The 21,808-nt window shown below is 36.3% G+C and overlaps 1 protein-coding gene across 4 annotated transcripts in view; it reads left to right on the top strand.

The window, feature by feature from the left end:
- Window positions 1–21,808, top strand: part of LOC101740372 (visual system homeobox 2) — a 136,139-nt gene that overhangs the window by 24,189 nt on the left and 90,142 nt on the right. For all 4 annotated transcript variants that reach the window (XM_062673751.1, XM_062673753.1, XM_062673752.1 and 1 more), the window contains exon 2: window positions 8,615–8,668. In XM_062673751.1, coding sequence (XP_062529735.1) covers window positions 8,615–8,668 — 54 coding nt within the window. The remainder of the gene's footprint in view (window positions 1–8,614; window positions 8,669–21,808) is intronic.

The following is a 21,808-nucleotide window of genomic DNA, read 5'->3' on the forward strand; positions in this document are numbered from 1 at the left end:
TTGGCAACGCGATCAAAATATTCCGATACGCTAATTGATTCATGTAAAATAAATCGTTCGGAATCATTTAGCACTTTGACTGCCGTTTAGGACATCAGTACCCTACGCGGCGCACTGAAGTAATTATGTCGATTTCTCTTTTTGATCTTCTTAATAAGGCACAAGAATATCTAGCAGCCTCTGGGAAAGACGAATCAAAAGATATACTGAGAAGGAATCTACTTCTAAGAGACCTAAAATACTAAAACGTACATTAACAAACAAAAGTTAGGCAATCCCGGCGCTTAAGGCAGATTTATATTGAGTCAGTAGCTAACGTCAGTAGCTAACGCTAGAACGTAATTCTTCACGTTTCGCATAATATGAAATAATAATCATTTTTTGGTCATGGTCATAAACATCATTTAAAAAATACACAATCAATCTAAATCGTTATACAATTAAGTCACACATACAATAACATAATAATAACATCTGTCTCATGGGACTTCGTAATTGGAATAGAGTATAGTAACAGAAATCGACATAATTACTTCAGTGCGCCGCGTAAGGCACCGGTGACCTACACGACAGTCAAAGGGTTAAATTAAATCGACACTTCAACCCTTACAGAGCTCCTAACGACAACAATATAATTAAATACGATTGAACACAATTTGGGTGCGATTAAAATAAACACATGCCTTACACAAAAACTGGTAGGCGTCACGACTTATCCAAATGTTAACCCTTCAACGATTTGCCACCACGGCTCGGCACCTGGGTACAAAAAAATACTCCATTTATTTGTTCGACCCAAAATATTGTGACAAACGACCCACCTCGACATTAGTGAATGAATGCGTTGACACATTTTTTTTTCGTTGTGTCAAAAGAAAGAACATTGTGAATGAACGACATGATATCTTCTCACTGCTTTGTTGGATTCATAATGGTACCTCTTGAATTTGAATCGGTTTGTTGGTGTTACAATGATGTTAATGCGAGGATGCTTTCTTTAAATTACTTTAAATGGAGACAAGAACTTATTTTTTTATCAGCAATAAAAAGACAGACATTAAGAAGACGAGACAGAAGTTGTTCGTCGTTTACCTGGATTATATCCTTCTTTTTTCCCTACCTATTAGCTGGTATTCTAAGAGGCTATTCCAGCTACGCCCGGACGGGTAAGTGAGCTCACGGGGTCAACCTGAGAGAATTTGTTAACACCAGCCCTAGCAAGAGCAGTGTTTCGCAGAATCTACCACTGGATCGGAATCACGACCCACTGAGAAGATCCGGCGAGAAACTAAATGAGCGTTTATATCCAGAAAACCGAATAAAACAATGCTAAAAGCTTCAAAAATAGCTTTAACGAACTTTTCTTACTTTCTTTCGATCTAAAACAATATAAACGCCATTTAACAGGGGCTCAAATATTATATTATAATCAGGAAACAATTTACTAATATTTGTAGTTAGTTATATTTTACATGATAAGTATTTCAAAAACTATGCCCCATTTTAGAACCAAAACAACGTAGAAAACTGTGTGTTTTTCGTCTCCTTTTTCTTTGGACGACACATCTAATCAAATGTTTTCTCAAAAAGCTGATATCCAATAACCTTCCCTACCATAAGAATTTACCGCGGACTTAACAGGGATGCTTGCAATAAAATTTCAATTACCTTGAACCGACTTAGCTTGCATCCCAAATTATAACAGGTCCTTTGTTGGCGGATTAGCCGGCAAAGTGCGGAGGGCAAGCCACGCTACCGCCGGCGATAATTGAAATAGCTTCGCGCATTAGACGGGTAACCACCGGTAGACAAAGGCCCCCGGCGCGAGATCCTTGCGCTGTAAGGGGGTTCACAAAAGTAGTTTAGGAGCGAATAGTTTTTTTTTAAACGTAAATTTATTTATTTTTGTCTCCATTGGTAGGTATAACAAGCTTGTGGCGGTAGCCATCATACAATGCAAGATATTTGACAGATGCCTGAATCTCGCTTAGGACATTTTCAAGATAAGCTTGCATATATACAGGTTCTGTACAACAACATTCGGACTGTCGATCTACCGAGCAATATCATCCGCTCGGTGGAAGATCTTCCTTTCGTCGTTGTACCATCAAAGTGGTGACCCTCGACAGCGAGAATCTTGGAAACTGCGGGCAGTACATATTCACAGTTACTGTGTTATCCATCCTTTGTGTCAGTGCGTACCCAATACAGTAAGAGAAGCAGGACTACTACGACCGCTCCTACAAGCTAACATTGCCCGCCGGATACCTTAGACAAAGTGTTGGTGATGGGCAAGGTGGCAGAAATAACCACCCAAATTGGGCGGCCAGTTTTGATTCAGTGACAGATCGATTTGGATGCGCTCAGCTTAAAATTCTCTACCTACTATTTTTCTCCAGCGATGTTTAGTGAATTTTAAAATACTCTTAAATTACCTAACAGACTTGACATTTTTGGGTCACAAAGGTCACGGACGGGGGCGATTAGGCGACCCGAACCCTGGCCGACTTCCTAAGAGGTACTGGAATCGTGCTCATGAGATCCTTTTCACTCAATCGCAAAATAGGCCAAAGCTGATGACATCGATTCGGGCAGAATTGTTCTGGTACTTAATGGCTTTAAACAAGCTATCTGTCTTAACAATAAAAACTGATAACAATATTTATTGAAATGCAATGCTTATAATATTGATGGTCACATTTACATTAGGCAGCGGCTTGGCTCTGCCCCTGGCATTGCTGGGCGACGGTAACCACTCACCATCAGGTGGGAGGTATGCTCGTCTGCCTACAAGGGCAATAAAAAAAAAAAATTATATGGCCATTGAAATTTGCTTCGTTTTTGTTTCTAAAGAAGATTATTTCGGTACACAAAGCTATTGTCTCAATTCGAAAATGAAAAAAAATCGTACAACAGGATTAAATGAGATCCAGGGATCACGTTATACTGGCCCCGTACAATGACGTCACATTCCACCGGATTACAAAGTGCCCCGAACTCAATTAAGTAACCCCGCAAAATTCTATTCCATATTAATTTATTGGCTATCGTTCGTGTAGTCGGATATTGGAATGTGCATCGCTCTTGATATTGGATTGATTGCTAAAGTGGCATGTAATAATGTCTAATAGGATTAGTCGGTCGTATTTTCGTTTCATTTCAGTTTATGATTTCAATACACTATTATGATGATGATAATGATCATGATCAATGGAAATTTTCGAATAATGCATCAATAAAATTATCAATTTCTTCAATTCAAATTTTTCCTAGTAGGTACCTCCTAGAAATACAAATATATGGCAATCAGCTAATTCTAAAATATTTATCTAGAATTAGAAATTTAAGCCAATACTGCCAATATAGCCCACTGAGATTCTCACGGGATCATCTCAGTCGCGATTCCGATCGGGTGGTAGGTTCTGCCAAGCACAGCTCTTGCTAGGTGCTAAATGTTAGCAGCGTCTCTCAGGCTGAGGCCCGTGAGCTCACCCACCAGTAAGGGTGAAGCTAGACTAGCCCTCTGAGACTAGCTAGATAGGCATATAAGACCAAGAAACCACAACGATTAGCCATATACGACATCATAAATGATTTGTTTCCAATCTGACATGAAAAACTCTTATTAGTATATTAATTTAGTATAGTTTCTTCAAATTGAATTATTAATATTTCAAAAAATTAATAATCGAATAAACATTTTGATTGTATCAAGATATACCGATTTCAAATTGACGTCTAGTAACAGATTCGCGTCTTTTATTTCAATTGATTTTATGACGTTCTTATTAATACTTGGCCTTATTATTATTACTAGTAGACCCCGGTTGTCGAAATTCGATTTAATTTAAATTTAAATTATTATAATATTTAATAATATAAATAATATAAATATAATATTTATAATTAATATAAATATTTAATTTAAATTATTAGTTTGAAAATTATTACATTCTATTGTCTTTTTCATTTTACTTCCTATAATGACAGATTTCGCCAAGACTACATTATGGACAAATAATATTAAATACAAACAACATTAGTCTATTCTCAATTTGACCACAGACTTTAAACAATAACAAAAGTTTGACAATAAACGAAGAGCATTTAAGCGTGTGTGTGTATCAAATACATGGTAGTGTGTGTCATGTTTTTTTTTATTGATTTCATGTACTTTTTAAGCATCATTTAAAAAATATTAGCATTTTGGAGAAGGACTCTATATTCTCTATAAGTGTGGGAAATTTCATACTCCTCCGTCAGCGCAATTTTCGTAAAAAGGGCTATAAAGTTTTTGCTTCACGTATTAATATATAGATTATTTTTTAATTCAAAAATCACAAATTTCGAAGCCCGGGAACGACACGAGAGCTAGTACGTGTCTTGAATCTAAATGCGAAGTTTAGTGCGATATGGCGTCGCCTCGAGTAGCTGGCTCCACGCTAATGAATCCCGACAGAATTAACGAATTAATATATCAACCTTAATTTATACTGTTGAATAATACGGATTGTGGATTTAAGGTGAGGACGGCTTCCGGAAGGTATTTAATAAAAACGTCCTTGCAGTGTTCGTTATAAGTAATTTTTTATTGGTGGTAGGACTTGAGAGGCCGCACGGGTATGTGCCACCACAATGCCTATTTCTGCCGTGAAGCAATAATGCATTTCGGTTTGAAGCGTGGGGCAGACGTTGTAACTATACTGAGACCTTAGAACTCATATCTCAAGGTGGGTGGCGGCATTTACGTTGTAGATGTCTATGGGCTCCAGTAACCACTTAACACCAGATGGGCTATGAGCTCGTCCACCCATCTATGCATAAAAAAGTAAGCAAAGTTGTGATATGCCTTTTTAGTGTTTAATCATGTGGCACTTCTGGAATTTATTCTCGAGGATGTTCGTCTTAATGACGGAAATTGCGTTTTCGATATTCACTTTGTGTGGTTTTACCAATTACTTCTTTGTTTTTTCATTCGAATTATTCGCCACACTATTTCAATTATTCGCCACAAATCACGAATTTCGATGTAACTATTTATTTATTAAAATCGATTTGTAAAAGAACATCTCTCGAACGCTCTCAACTCGTCCAAGCCACGCCTCATTACAAATAGAACGTTACGTCCGGCAAAAGTGATATTTATCTATATATTAATACGTGAAGCAAAAACTTTGTATCCCTTTTTACGAAAATTGCGCGGACGGAGGAATATGGAATTTCCCACACTTATAGAGAATATAGAGGAGTGTAGAATGTTAATATTTTTTAAAAATTATGCATTAAAATACATTAAATCAATAAAAAAAACATTACTCACACTACCGTGTATTTGACTTTTGTTATTCTTTAAAGTTTGTGGTCAAATTGAGAATAGATTGAATACTGTTTAATATTTGTCTCAAGTGTAGTTAGTAGTCTTGGCGAAATCTGTGATTATAGAAGTATAATAAATAGTCTTTGACAATAGAACCAATAAGAATGTTCAAACTTATAATTTCAATTAATTATAGTCGAATCTCGGCTACTGCGGGGCCACTAGTTCAAATAAAATTACCGAAGACATCTTATGAATTAAGATTCCGAACATCTAATCACGATGATTGGTTAATTCGTTAGACTCTCGTTTAAGGGGCGGCTTGATTGAATTGTCAGGCACCTTAGAACGAAGCAATTTGATGAAGATCAAACAAAATTTACGTTAAAAAGAAAAAAAATCGAATAAATTTTTATTATCGATTCATTTTAATGAAAGTTTGAAAAAAGGTTAATTGCATTATTGGTTTACTGATAATTACATGACCCATGTATTAATAGCTTATCACAGCCTATGGACATTAAAATGCTAATCCTGCTACCCATAACAATTAATTGAAACCCAAGTTTCAATTGAATTTGACTTGTGCTGACGTTGTAGATGTCTATGGGCTCCAGTAACCACTTAACACCAGGTGGGTTGTGAGCTCGCCCATCCATCTAAGCAATAAAAAAAACTTTTTCCTAGGCGAAATAGGTCGGTGGTACCTACCCGTACAGGATCCCTAATAAATAGGCCTTTTTATTTTTACGGATTTTCGTTTTCTTATGTCATTGTGTTAGTTGTACCTTCTTTATTGAAGTCGTTCGTGTACGTTGTATTAATTATCATATATCATAATAAAATCTAGCTTGATACGCTTGACAGCTGGTAAAGAGGTATTCTTAGAATTGAGGCCGTCAGCGCAAAAGTGGTTTAAGCTTACCATAGTCAGTATGGACGTAATGAGGCTTGAACTTACTTTTACACTGCTTCGTAGGCAAAAACATTCACCGTCCTCGTCGAACCCGTCGATTGCGACGAAGGGCTCGACGAGCGAATTAACCCATAGACACAACCCACTGAGTTTCTCGCCGGATCTTCTCAGTGGGTCGCGTTTCCGATCCGGTGGTAGATTATTCGCCAGTGCTAGCATCACTCCAGTTTGAGTCCCGTGAGCTCACCTTCTAGTTAAGGTTTCGCTGAAATAGCCTCTCAAGGTTTGGTAGGGTTGTAATGTTTACAATAACCATTTGTTGTCTACAGGTGGAACTAGGGATAGGCTGGTTTTTTTACATACAATTTTATTATGGTTTAAACAAATTGCAAACGAATATAAAATATTGTGGGTTAGGCCACTTTTACGCTGACGGCCTCAATTAACTTCTATTAGGTTATATAAATTTTTGAATCACGTTGATTTTTATTTATTTAATTGTTCATATATTTTGATAAGCTACAGTTATTGGCTTCCAAACTTATTTAAATTTTTATTTACAAACGTTAGACAATACTTTTAAGCAAACAAACTCAACATTTTTTTTGAGCGAATAACCGAATTTTTCATTACAGTTTTAGTTCTGGAGACACTGACAGACAAACTGCCGAAAGCCAGCTTATAATTTTATAGTAGAAAAAATTTCCAAATACCTACCATTACCACGAGTTGATTGTATTTTACCAGCGAATGAATTGAAGTTTTCCCACACTTCATTTTTACAACATACCTATTTATTTTCAATACAATCAGAAAAAAAATAGATAATCTAACAATAGATATCGGGTTGCATCATACAACAAAGACGAATCAAGAGGATTACAGCATAATTTAAACACTTAATGACACTTAAGATGTCAATAAGCTATTTATTCAACTAGCTGATGGTAGGAGAGTGAAGTAAAAAACTTAATACTGAACAAAATTTTTTAACACTGGTTTAGATATTGGCAATAGTTTCCTTCTATTATGTAGCTGAATATTAGTCTAAATGTTTGTAATTTTTTTTTTGAAACGACGTTCTTTGTTGGACGATGCGGAGGGGTACCCTAACCGGTAAAAAACGTCCGTAACGTAAGATTTTTATTAGTAATGCACACAGTGTACGACTTAGCTTTGTAACATATTTTTTATCACCACGATCTCAAAGCGTTCGTTTGCGCAATACACTAACTCTTATGCAAACAACCATGAATGAAGTGCACCACAATAAGTTCGCACGTTACCGTATGACCGTGGGTTGTTGCGAAACCTCCAGTTTTATTTTCTTTATACCTCGAATAGAACTTAAAATTAATATTTTCATAATAAGGAACTACGTTCCTATCTGGTGTCCCACGACACCACACATGCTTTTTCCTACCTATTCGTTGGTAGCCTAAGGGGTTATTCCAGCTACACGGGCGGATAGGTGAGCTAATGGCCTTAACCTGAGAGAACTTGCTAACACTAGCCCTAGCAAGAGCAGTGCTTCGCTGAATCTACCAACGGATCGGAATCACGGCCCACTGAGAATACCCGGTGAGAAACTCAGTGCGTCATAGCGCTTGAGAATTAGCGGAACCCGCATGCGAAATGCCACAGGTTCAAGATCGTGCATGTAAAGTGAACTGTGTTCATTAGTATTTCGTGTTGTTCGTATTTACATTATTTTTGGCATTCCTTTCCAAATCTTGCGGTTAGCTAAGTACGTTTCTCAAGATAATTTCCCTTCATCGTTCACTGCTAACAGTCGCAGCTAAAAGGATCAAAGGCCACAAGCTAATGTACATTTCTAAAACCGAAATGAGTTTTGGAAATGCGTCCAACGTTACGAGCCTTAAGTATGAACACACTGATAAGCTCTAGAGGAATAATCATCACTACATAGTATAAAACAAAGTCGCTTTCTCTGTCCCTATATCCCTATGTATGCTTAAATCTTTAAAACTACGCAACGGATTTTGATGCGATTTTTTTTAATAGATAGAATGATTGAAGAGGAAGGTTTGCATGTATAATAACATCCATTAAATAGTAGAGAAATCAATAATAAATTACAGTTTCCGAAGCGAAGCGAGGGCGGGTCGCTAGTCCTTAATAATTGCACTAAGGACTATGGCATGTTAATATACATATTATCGTTCATTATATAGCATCATATAGCTCGTAACTACAAACCAAGGCAAAGTTTTATGAACGAAAACGCGAAAACAGTAATTCCGCACAAGTCCACCCCCGGAGGGTTGACTTAAATCAGAGAAAAGAGGCACTTTTAAATTAAAATTCCTTTGGGCGCTTAATTGTTTGTAGCGCGATTAATTTAATTTCTTCTTTTACAGGATTCCCGCAGATCAAGTCTCCTTATAGTCCGACTTCGCAGCCGCATCTGACAGGTAAGATTTATCGTTGTACTCTTCAGATTTTTGGACCTAAGATACCTTAGAACCTGGTTAGAATATGTTTTTTTTTATTTTATTTTTTTATTGCCTAGATGTGTGGACGAGCTCACAGCCCACCTGGTGTTAAGTGGTTACTGGAACCCATAGACATCTACAACGTAAATGCGCCACCCAGCTTGAGATATAAGTTCTAAGGTCTCAGTATAGTTACAACGGCTGCCCCACCCTTCAAACCGAAACGCATTACTGCTTCACGGCAGAAATAGGCAGGGTGGTGGTACCTACCCGTGCGGACTCACAAGAGGTCCTACCACCAGTTTGGGCCTAAGATTGTCTAAGATGGAAACTGATTAGAATATGTCTCATTTATAGTTTGTATTTGATGTAATTTTGTTAATAAGCACAAAAAATTATGTTGAGAATGTTATGTTCAACTGGTGAATCGTGGTCATCATCCGCTGTGGTTATCCCGAATTGCTTTTGAAACATGGATTTCTTGGACCGACCCGAACGCCACCCGTCGCATGTTGGTAGTAGACAGAAACCTTCCTTGGAATACTAACAATATGCGTACCAAGCTTCAACATAAACTTCTGACCGAATTCTGAACACATAAAGGACAAACATAAATACAAAAGTTAATCGTTGTTTTGGATAGCAGACAGAGACATTTTTATACTTGATAAAACAAATTTGATTGTGTAAAACAGCTACAGGATTATAGCGTTTTATTCAACAGGCAATATTCCAATCTCAAAGATACTCATACAGAAAAAACTGAAGCCGAAATAGCATTTCTTTAGTCATCTGACTCCTCTAAATCAGCTGTCATCGAATGTACCTAAATATTAATAATTAATTTAGAAAAAAAAAAAAACGGAATGACTTTTAAGTCACCTACGTACACGTAACAATACCTTTAGTCCTGATTTAGGAAAGTGGCTGACGGCACCCCGGCTTCGAATGGGAGGGTGTGATCCCTCACACACAACCCCCCACACCCACCCCCCTTTGTCTTAGTAATGAATCCGCCAAACGTCAACCGCGCAGCCGCCCGACTGTTAACCAACCAAAAGTCACATGCCAATACATTAGCCACTTAAAACTGAATCTTTTGGTATCGCGTTAGAGGTGGAAATTGATTGAATTAAATTTTCTTATACGACCACGTCAGTAGGATAAAGGACTCAAAGTGTAAAATTCTAATTAGTAGTTGATAAAGACATAAGTTGGGGTTGCCTTAATTAATTAACATGTTAGAATTTCTTATTTTGGTTTCGATGCTTTAAGTTAAAAATTGAGTTCTAAATTTGATGCGGTTTACTTTTGATCATATAAACACACTGAAATTTACATAGATGGACAGTAATCTAAAATTACTTACATAATGACAAATAAAAAATATATTTAGGTTTGTTAGTATCTCTGTTAAATATACGGGCGTAATGTTCTGTGTGATTGCTTTGTCATGTAACATTTATCTCGAGTTGAATGTTCGTGTATTTGCAGCCCCACATCGTGTAAAAAGCACAGAGAAAACAAACCACCTGACTGGCTCCGAGCCGGCGGCCATTTCTAAAAAAATTGCCTTCGCCGCCATTTCCACGCGGGAATTTCATATTTGGAACGCCGCGGGGAGGAATTTGCGATTTGACATTTCATCATGGCCGCTTTTTTATTGTTTTTAAAACAATGTAAAATACGATGGCCGTTTCCTAGTTATTTGTTTGCGATTCGGCGCCATTTTTAATATCCAAATTAGGGGTCGTATTGTTTTACATCACTGTTTAAAATCACTAGTGACTTTTTATACTTAAAAAGTGGTGGTAGTAAATTGGGCCCAATGAGTGATTCTGATTATTTATTTAAAGATTTTATGATCTTCAGCCATTTTAATTATTTACTGTTATAGATTAAAGTAGGTGTATATCGATGTATGTACCTACACTATTGTCATTCTCAATGTCAATTTTTTTATTGATAAAATTATACTTACATTGGAAACCTGTTATGCTATTGTGTCTGTTTTAACAATTGTCAATTACGTCGACAATTGTTATTATAACAAACGAATGAAATGTTTTAAGAGAATAACAATTACTTTATGGTTATTTTGTAAGCATTTATTTATGAATAACGATTAATCAGACTATATGTACCTACTCAGAACAAAATCTAATCCTTTCTGATCATTGACAATATGAATCAATCATCATTATACAAATATTCACTTATGCTTGTATTTGAAAAGTATTTTTCCACGTTAAATTCCCGAATAATTAGATAACTAATGTTTTTGTAACTACCGCCATGTTTTCACAACACTTCTAATAAGTTCATTTAAAATGTCACCTATTTGTTAAAACAAGCACCGCATCGGTACCTTGCAACCTTCTCAATTACCCGAAACATTCGTTAAGAAACTTTTTTTTCGGGCTGACAACTTTTAAGACAACTGGCAACTGTTAACACCACAAATCAAACTTAACTATTCGACCACCGTAACTCTTAATGCTTCTTCACAGAGTTGTGAATGGTCTGTTTTACATTTTAAGTTATGGTGATTTGTTAATAATATTGAATGACACAAAGACCGCAGTATTTTCTTAGCGCTAAGTGGCGACAAGTTCGTTACAGTTAAGTGTATTAAGTTTTTGTTTTGAACGCTCTCACATCAGCTCGATATCGGATTACATTGGAATGTTATACTTTAATGATTTAAATAAGACCATTATGGGATTGACGAAAAATTGTCTTGGCAGAGTTTTAGATTGGATAGATTGTCTGTTTAATTGGATAATTTAAGTATCTTCAAGCAAATAAACCCAGGCACAAATTACCAAAAGCATTAAGGGCGTAATATGTATTAACTAAGAAAGTGCTCTTTCCTTCGAATAGGTTTATAAATCTTGTCTTCATTTAAATGAAGAAAAACCAACGTAAATACGTTTTGTAAATTTAAAAAAATAAGTTTACATTTACGTGTTATCTGGGACTAGAGCCCCTAAATTAATTTGCAATTAATTTGCTTTCTCTGGAAACGAAAAAAAAAACCAAAAATTCCGTTAAACAGTGAAAATTTACAAGAGAAATAATTTCACAGATTTACTCGTAGGTACCTTAGGCACGGACACCTGTGCGTCTAATAGTAAATGTCGTACTGTCAAAAGTATTGTTTATGTACCATCGTCAAATTAACTAACTGTAGCCTAAGTACTTACAAAATGAAAACAAAATCATTATCTAATTAATAAACACACAAAAATATCTTTTGGTAAATAATTCGTTCATCCAAAACAGAGTAACAAATCTTAAACGTTAATTGAGTTATGTAGTGTTGTGCAAACATGCCTAGTGACGAACTAATTGTATCGGTGTCCGATTACAATCCGAGAGCTGTGGGACCGGGGCATATGTTACGGAGTGCTTGCAACACTGGAAACGTCAAACGTGTGATGTGTCAGACAAGTTCACTAACAGAACACAGATTATGTAAACTATATTTATGTATAAATTTGTTTTGATTACATTACATTAAGAGTTAATTTACATGAGGAGAGTGCTTTTAAGGAAGAAGATCGTAGAGTTGCAACGGAAGTAAAAGGGTTTCTGAAAATACAGTAAATATATCACATACATTAAATAAAATTCCATTTAAACACATAGCTACATTGAAATGGACACTTTTGCCTAAAGTTAGGCATGGATAGAGGGAATATCGAAAAGTTTCGCGTCGCAGACTCTATAGATAATTCCGATTGTTTACTAGAGGCAAAATATTTTATGCTACATTAAAATATCTTATTTGATAGTTAAAAATCGCATCATTCGGACGATAACGATCATGATCTGTACGGAAGGACAGATCTTGTCTCATCTTGTGATTCCGCTTTGGTTGGTTCTAATATCATGTCTATCTGTTCTCAAAAAACGTTCCCGCCATCAGTAAACAGGTAAATAGGTGACATCTATAAAAAAATATATTATGCAACTTCAATAAGCCTTGTTTTGTGACGCCATCTCGTGAAGTTTTGAAGCACTAGCAAGCTAACATCTAATAGCGTCAATGTAAGTCAAATATATAAGAGAAGGTGTTAAAAAAGAGTGTCAAATCGCTTTTTTCTTTTTTTTTTTAATCACTCTTTAAAACAATACTGCTTCTAAATACAACAACTTGATTTAAATCCTCAGAGTCCTTTGGTGTATACAACAGATCATTACTCGAATAAAGATAAGAATAAGTATGAACAGAATATTTTCATGATGATACGTGGAATATACAAACTCACTTTGGCATTTATTAGTATTTAAGTATGGATTTAATATATTAGAAATTTTAATGGGATTAGTAAATTTTTGTGCTAGAAAAACAGCTTCGAGTTAATTATCTATAATCACCAAGAAAGTTACAAGGGAAACGCGGTACCTAAGTTTAAGGAATATTTTGTAGGGAGCTGACTAATCATACTTCAATTTATTTGTACCTTCGTCTTCTCTAAACTCGAGAATACCTAATTATTTTTTATTGGATAAACGGATGAGCAAGTTCCCTGCCCCGCTGGCGTTTAGCAGTTAGTCCATTGGCATCACGACATGAACCTCTTTGCCTACCTCGAGACAAATGTATATTTCATCAACGTGACGTCATTGCTTCGTGTCAGAATTTATAGGACGCTCCTTAGACGTGCCCGCTCACAAGATGTCCCACCCTCCTCGTTGTTTCATCAAAGCAAACAATGTCCCGTTGTATCCGAAACATCATAATCGATTATAAAACATCCAGTAAGTTAAACATAAAAGAAATTCGTGAAAGAAAAGAAAAAACGAGAAATTATTTACGATTAGTCCCCCACCACCCACCACCTAAGGCCACTGATCGCATAATGAATTGAACGCAAAACAACCAATTTTGTCAATGACAAGCTAAAACGTTCCCTGTTCGCTGAGCGATAAGGCTGAAAAGGCGACATAATTAAGTTTGCCTCCGAAATATCAAAGTGAAGTGAGGGCCCATTAGCAATTATAATGGCTACTGTCCTCTGCGTCGGCCTCTCGCTAGGGCTACCAAGGTACCACAAAATATATTCCAAAGATAATTTTTTATGCTCTATTCTATTTTGAATGGGGAATGAATTAATTTAACTGCATTAAATGCTTTCAATTTTATAGAATTTATGTATTTGACTAATTTTATCATTTCTCCCAAAAACCCTGGCAATTTTTATATCTAACTCATCACGGATGGACTCGTTTGTTCCTTAACAGCAAAACGACTGCTACCAGGATGTATTTAGGGATGTAGAGGTCTTTAAATTCGATATAACAGTGACAAGAAAGATGAGGAAGGACTAGCGGCAAAAACCCTAATAATGCAATGTAAAAAACAGAATAAATTATGCTTTTGTTCGTTTCTGCATCATTGACGAACTTGAAATAAGGGAGTCTCTTTCGCGCACTTTATCACTGATCTTTTATTCTAGTTAAATTTACCTTAAAAATTCACAAAATATGATTTGAAAAGAACCTTTTTAGGGAAAACAGTCTATGAATCTGACAACCCTGACTAATAAGTGCCAGCTCATTACGTCTCGTGTTCGGCTCGAAGACGTTCCGGAGGCTGGCAGCCTCGTCAGTTAATTACTTGAAATGCCTTCAGCAGATTACACTTGCTTATCAATTAGTTCTTAATAATATTACAATGTGCTTTAAAGCAGTTTCCCTGTCTTGACTTCGAATCAAGCTCAGGTTGAGTCTATTATAGATTTGACTCAGATAGTGAGGTAAATAAAAAAAGTTTTTTTTAACCCAAGTTGGCCTTAGCAAACTATTTTTAACTGGCCATGATTTTCCCATTCGGAAACAGCTAAAGGTTTTATTTTCCAAATATGTAAAATTATGTCAACACAGAAAATTCACGAAACCTTTCAAGTCCGTACATATGCAGAAAGAATAGAACTAGAGATAGGTTTTCATTATTGAGCATGGATCAAATCAATCCACTTGGTGTGTGTGGACACATATTCAATTCTTTCGTTTTTTACATGGCCATAACCCAATGTACAGACTTAATCCATTATTGTCACAATTTGATTATTACTACCACGAGACATCAGGACTATTCTAATTTTTTCCAAACAATCACTTTATACTTTAAATCGTACCTTACTAACCCTAGTAAGTTAATAATACTCCTCGTAGTAGGTACTCAGAATTATCTTAACCCTCAAAAATTTGCGCCACTTCCAATTTTGCGGGTAGGTACCACCACCCTGCCTATTTCTGCCGTGAAGCAGTAATGCGTTTCGGTTTGAAGGGTGGGGCAGCCGTTGTAACTATACTTGAGACTTTAGAACTTATCTCAAGGTGGGTGGCGCATTTACGTTGTAGATATCTATGGGCTCCAGTAACCACTTAACACCAGGTGGGCTGTGAGCTCGTCCACCAATCTAAGCAATAAAAAAAAATTAATGGCTTTCTTCTTCGTCGTTCCCTCACTGTTGAGGATCGCTACCACAAGTGACTTTCCTCCATAGTTTTCGGTCATGGGTGACATGGACCGCATGATGTTCTGACCACTGGTGTTCTGACCACGGCGCACCTGCCTTCTATGCGACCCAAAATTATGAGCTTCTGTAACAAATAACTGTCTGGGAGACCGCATGATGTGTCCGAAGAAACTCATAAGACGTTCTTGGTAGATGGCACAGAGTCTTGTTGATATTTAACTCTATTAAAATGGACTTGTTAGTTCTCATGGCAGTCCATGGTATTCGGAGCATCTTCCGCCACACCCACATTTCTAAGGCATCCATCCTTTTAATGACTCAATCCTGCTTCCTTTTAAATTCTCCAATACTTTTAATGACTCAATATTTTGCAAGTAGATTACCTATCTCGGGTTCATTGTCGCTTAAAAAATTATTGTAACCCAGTATAATAAGATGCTTGTTAAGCAAATCCACAACACAATAGCAAATTGGAGACGCAAAAAACATACAATGTGAGCAACAAAAAACAAGCGCACGCATCGGCGCGTGAAAATATAATGGTTAAATAAATATAGGTGCTTGAAGGATGTAAGGCGTCTTCGGGGAAAGGATGGGTTGGGGGGTAGGGCGGGGCGTACACTTCACTGGACACTGTAACTGCCACTTAGTTGCCAGTTTTTGTACTACCTAGAGCTGTATAGTGTTGAACAATATTACTGGCTGTTTATTCGTTCTTTAGCAAGCCAAACTATATTGGTCCAGTTATTGATAGAAAATTTTATATTGGTCTTGAACTTGATAACAAAATAAAATGTAACATCGAATTCTGTTTGAAAAGTCAAGAGGAAAATTCCTAAACTTGAAGATGAGTTAGGCAATAAAAAATAATTCAAATAAACCTGCTGGGATATATATCAATAAGCTGGGAATCTTTATGTAGTGCAGCCCGTTGTATATTGGCAACTAGTAAGGCGTCGAAATAAAAGCCGGTACTTGTAGGTACAACTATTAACACACACACAGCTAACTGAGTTTCTCGCCGGATCTTCTCAGTGGGTCGCACTTCCGATCCGGTGGTAGATTCAGCGAAGCACTGCTCTTCCTAGAACCAGTATTAGCAACGTCGTCAAGTTTGTCCCCCGTGAACTCACCTACTTGTTAGGGTAACGCTGAAATGGCCTCTCAAGGCCATCTGCTTAGGTAGGTACAAAAAATACAACTATTCTTTGTGCTACTGGGATAAAATCTATGGGGTAATTTGAAGCATTGGAAATGTGTTGTATGTTTTAGTTATGCTTTTCCATTTTTCTTTTTATTTTCAGTCTAGCATTAGCGATGCCGTTCTTGCCAGCTTCGAATTTATATAAATCTTCAATGATAACACAAGCTTCAAACGAAAAAACGAACCGAATCGAAATAAAGATGTAATGATACGAAATGAGATGAGCTAAAACGGAATAAAACTCCAGTAAAATGATGGAAATTTAGGGAGACTTCAGTGGTCTTTTTGGAGGAATCCAAGGAGCTAGGTTAAGTTCCACACTTGCACATTGGTCCAAATGTTACACATTTAATAATCCATTATCCATTAATAATCCATTATTAATTAATAATCCATTAAATATCATCTTCGCGTTCGCGCCAAAAATCCAAGTTTTGCTTTTAATCACGTCAAAAATACTATCAAATCAAATATCAGAACAGATTATTCGATTGACATTTATAAGGATATATACCTATTATGAATAGTATCGTACCCTCTATTCTTTAAAATCGTATTACATCACTGTTCCCGTTAACCTAGTAGTGTAGGTATAATATAATCTGGAATATAAAGAATTAATTCTTTTTTAGTATATATATTTTTTGATTTGGTCTCTCAGGGAAACTCCGAGCATAGCCCTCTCCGTTGCTCTTTGGGTGACCTTGAGCCTTCTCATAAGGCCCATTGTGAGCGACCACGTCTCAGTGCCATATGTCATCAGAAATGAGGAGATTCGCAGGAAAACCATGGTAACCGACATAGCCCAAAGGATTGCGACACTGAAGTGGCAGTGGGCAGGACACATTGCTCGCGGAACAGATGGCCGTTGGGGCCAGAAGGTTCTTGAGTGGCGACCGCGTACTGGGAGACGTAGCGTGGGTAGGCCTCCCACAAGGTGGGCCGACGACCTATTGAGGTTCGCGGGGATCCGCTGGATGCAGGCAGCGCAGGACCGGTCTTTGTGGCGAGGCTTGGGGGAGGCCTATGTCCAGCAGTGGACGTCCATGGGCTGATAGAATAGAATAGAATAGTATATATAGGTACATCGTTAACTAATGATATCCCAATAGCTCCTTAGTAGATTGGTATACATACATCATTATCTGATGATAGCTGATATAGTTCCTTTGTAGGAGATGTTTTTTTTGGAGTGGTCATTGTAGAGCACAGATTTTTTTAAAGACACGTGTTTGTACCATATGATTTCAATTTATTAATTGTAGTTTCTTCGTTAGTCATTTCATCATCATCATCATCTAACAATCCGTCACCGATAACAAACAGAAATCTTTACATATGCACGGCTCATCTAGGGTAGCAGAATAAAAAATAATAACTCCCCATTTAATTCCGCATTACAACTACTTATTTCCCCAACAAATTGGACATCGTATCGCGTAGCCGGTATATTTTTACCTCATTACTCCTCGCCCCGCGTGGGGGGCCACACAACAATATCGTTTTCAAAAAAATTGCGGAAAGTCGTCGGGGGCTGTAACGAGCCCCTAGGGTGGCACGCACCCCGAAAAATCATTTCCCGATGCTTTTCCGGGCTCCAGCAGCCCTCGGGTCGACGACTTAAAGCGTCATTCTGTTTAGCTCGTTAAATAGATGGCAACACCGCTTTCAATATTAGATTTTATACGTCTTTTAGGCCATTCTAGGGTAATCTATGTTGGGTCGTATTTGAAAGTTTTTTTTTTCTAAACAGATGCAAATTAGAGTGTCGTCATTACAGGCTACACGAATTATAGAGATGGGAATGTTAAGAGAAGCTATTATTCATTTACCAAGTACATAATTAACGAATCACTTACAAACAAATACATAGTAACGCCCAGATATAACAATTAGTAACATTTCCAAAACACTTCATAATTACATTTATTGTGAAATTAATTAATCGAAGGCCGCTTATGAACGAACGTCTACTAAGAAGATAATAGACTAGTATTTCGAAAATGCTTTATATTATAACACATATTACATCCAAATGGAATTAAATTCAATACCCGCTAACAACAATATGTTTAATTAAAATTAAAATTGTTAAACTTTTATTACGTAAGTGCTAAGTTGTGTTTGTATAGATTACCCGCTCGGTTTTGCTTGTTTTTTTTTCTTTGAACTTTTTTTTTTACTAGAAATACAAAGGAGGTTTGTATCGTTTCTAAACTATTCAATAGAATCTTCAAATCCTTCATCACTCAGTCAGATTAGATTATCTCTGATTTAGGGTCGATTCGACCAAACAAGAGTAAATCTTATTCTTAGAATAACTCGTCAGTTAATCGAGAGTAAATCAATTTTACGTTTTACCAACTACAATTCTAAGAATAGTGGGCCTATTCGGGAATTGTTACTATACCGCCGTTTCGCACGGAATAACGGAGCTATTCCTAGAATAAAGTAATGGCGTCTGTCAGTCCAACATCTGATTTCTGTCATTTCATAAATATTTATTCTGTTTTAATTTCAAGTCAACGCAATGCACTAAATGATTATTAATAGTCTGAATGCAACGTTTAAACGAAAAAAGATAAAACCACACGACAAAACTTGACAATTCCCTCAAACAAACAAGAAATAAAAATAATACGTTTGACAGCTGGATATCTTACACAACAGCTACTTTTTCACACTAAAATACGGCAAAATCGAGTTGACGATTTGTATGCTCTTACACTATGCCGTTGAACAACAACATTTATTTGCCGGATTTTATTTTTGTTCACCATTCACTCTGCTATTCGCGTATTGTTATTCCTAGCGCAAGTATACGTGGAAAAACGACTATGAATTTACTCGAGATTAAAATCATGGAATAGGTTATTCCTCGTATAGTTACTCGAGTTTAAATTTAAGTTTGGTCGAATCCGCCCTTATGCTGTTGTGTATGTTATGCTATCAATAAGTCAGTGTCAATCACAAACTGTGCAAGCCAAAATAAAAGTCTGTCATCCTCATTATGAGCAAAAAAGGGTGTAATATTATGTTGTTTCCACTAATAAAATAATCAAGTGACCAATTATATGAGCAAATGGTAAATTTATGTCATTACTCAAACCCGGCCCATTTTGCTGGTCCATCTTTGATTTTACTGTGATCTAGGCCACTCTGAAGACTTCCCGAAAATTTCTACACGAAACATATCCACCTCGACTTACATACGTGTATATATATATAGATTAAAACTCCATATTTACATCTGTCAAGCTATATAAAACACATGCACTAATTGAGTTATATTGTTTCGTTTTCATTATTACATTATGTTCGGTACGTTTGTGTAAACTTCACCTTCTAATGTGTGAACAATATGATAATTACGACAATTCATTTAATGAGAACATTAAGTTTTCGCACGTGACGACTATATAGGTATGTAGGCCGTTTGAGGTTAGTAATTAATGGGCGCGTATAAACTATTCGAAATTGAAACTGAAATCTGTCATGGATGTTTTTTTTTTATTAGCTTTATATGTGGAAGGTATACGGAGCATACAGCCCAACCGATAAAAATTTTAGAAAGGAAACGTGGGTTTCTTTCATAAAAGGAAAGAGATTTGAAATTACCAAAAAAAAAAGATCTATTCGAGTAGCGTTTACTATCAACGTAGATATAAGCTGTGTCAGGGATATAATATTTTGATTTTTAAAAAAATACGTAGACTATGCAGTTTCAATACAGAAACCGTATTAATATAATTATAATAAAGTATGATCACAATCACGCTTTAAAGCCATTATAGGAGTGTAATGTTTTCAGAGTTAATGTATAAATGAGCTTTTTTACACCGTAACTTTTAAATTCTCGCACAAACCTGAAACAAATATCTTTGGAATCTTTAGATCATCCCGCTAACACTTGTTTTCTAACTATTTTGACTGGACTATGATTTCTTTTTAAATTAAATGTAGGTATTTAATATGATCGTCAGTGCGATGTGAGTTTTTTTTTTCTTCAGATTCTTTATCTTGGTATAATGGTTGGTAGTGGGGCTATTCCAACTACTAACAGTCCAAAAGGTGAGCCCACAATTTCACAACCTGAGAGAATTACTAACACTGACCCTAGCAAGAGCAGTGCTTCGCTGACCTTATCAGCGGGTCGGAATCGTGGCCCACCGAGAAGATCCGGTGAGAAACTCAGTGGAACTGAGAACTAATAGATCTCTCTCAATAAATCTCGGTACCATTCGTACTGAAAACTTGATTCTCGTCTTTGTATTGTCAATCATGTGAGTTCTACGTATAAATAGGACACAGTGGACCTGACTGTCTTTGCCCCTGGTATTACTGACGTCGTAGGGTGACCAAATTTGGCTTAGTTAATCAATTTGTTTTTTTCGTCATTATATAAAAATCTTTTCCTTGAGCAATAAAGTTGAAGCCCAGGTTTCATTTTTCAACACTGTATGTACATTTTTAAGCGCATAATTCATTTTAAAAATGAAATTGAAAATGAAAGCAACATTGAATTATAAACTATCCGTAAAAAGATAAACTATTGATAAAATAAAGAATGTGTGCGAAACAGGACTATCTCGTTGTCTCTCTCACACTCCAGCTCCGTAATGTCGTGACGCTTTTTTCACGCTTTTTTCACAATAAAATCATTTTTTCTTACACTATTTTTAATTCAAATTTATTAAAATTTAATTTCTATTTTTTAGTTGGATTTTCTATATAAGCGTATTTTTTTAGTTTTTTTAATCTATTATTTTTTGTACCTTAATCGTATTTAAAAGATTCAGGACCTAGTCATTTTTAAGGATTAGTATAAAAAGGCTTTTTGAAAACAACAATAACTGAAATGAAAGTGATGTTTAATTCTTATAACACGATGAGTTTAAATTTTAGTTAAATTGATGCTAAAACAAATTTGTCTTGTTTTTTTTTTTAAAACAACAGTAGTTTGATTATGATCTCATAAAACGAGCAGCCAAGTTCCCTAGTGTCAATTGATGCTCAAAAAAAATCCACGAACATTATTATTCCCAAAAAGAACGAACGCTGACCAGGACGGTTGCTTAAAAGCCCAAGATCATAATATCGCGTCACAAAAGGCTCTGGCCGCAGTACAATGGACCTTTAGCAGCTCAGTACAAGGCCTCGGTCGTTTTTCGTCGATTTTTGTTGACACCTGTCCGTGCGGGAACAAATAACGTGTAATGCGATATCGCGGTGAACTTTTTTCGATTGACGCGTTGCGAAGATTTCGCTGCTTAGACGCGTGAATGAGTTCACGGCTCTAAGTGATCACTGGGACCCATGAATTTTACAATGTCATCAACCGCATCGAGACAAGTGGAAGATTCAGCTGGGTAGTATGAAGACTATATATAACAGGGAAGTGGTACTTACATCTGCCTACAACAT

The sequence above is a fragment of the Bombyx mori genome, chromosome 18 (assembly GCF_030269925.1).
Source record: "Bombyx mori chromosome 18, ASM3026992v2".
Lineage (NCBI taxonomy): Eukaryota > Metazoa > Arthropoda > Insecta > Lepidoptera > Bombycidae > Bombyx > Bombyx mori.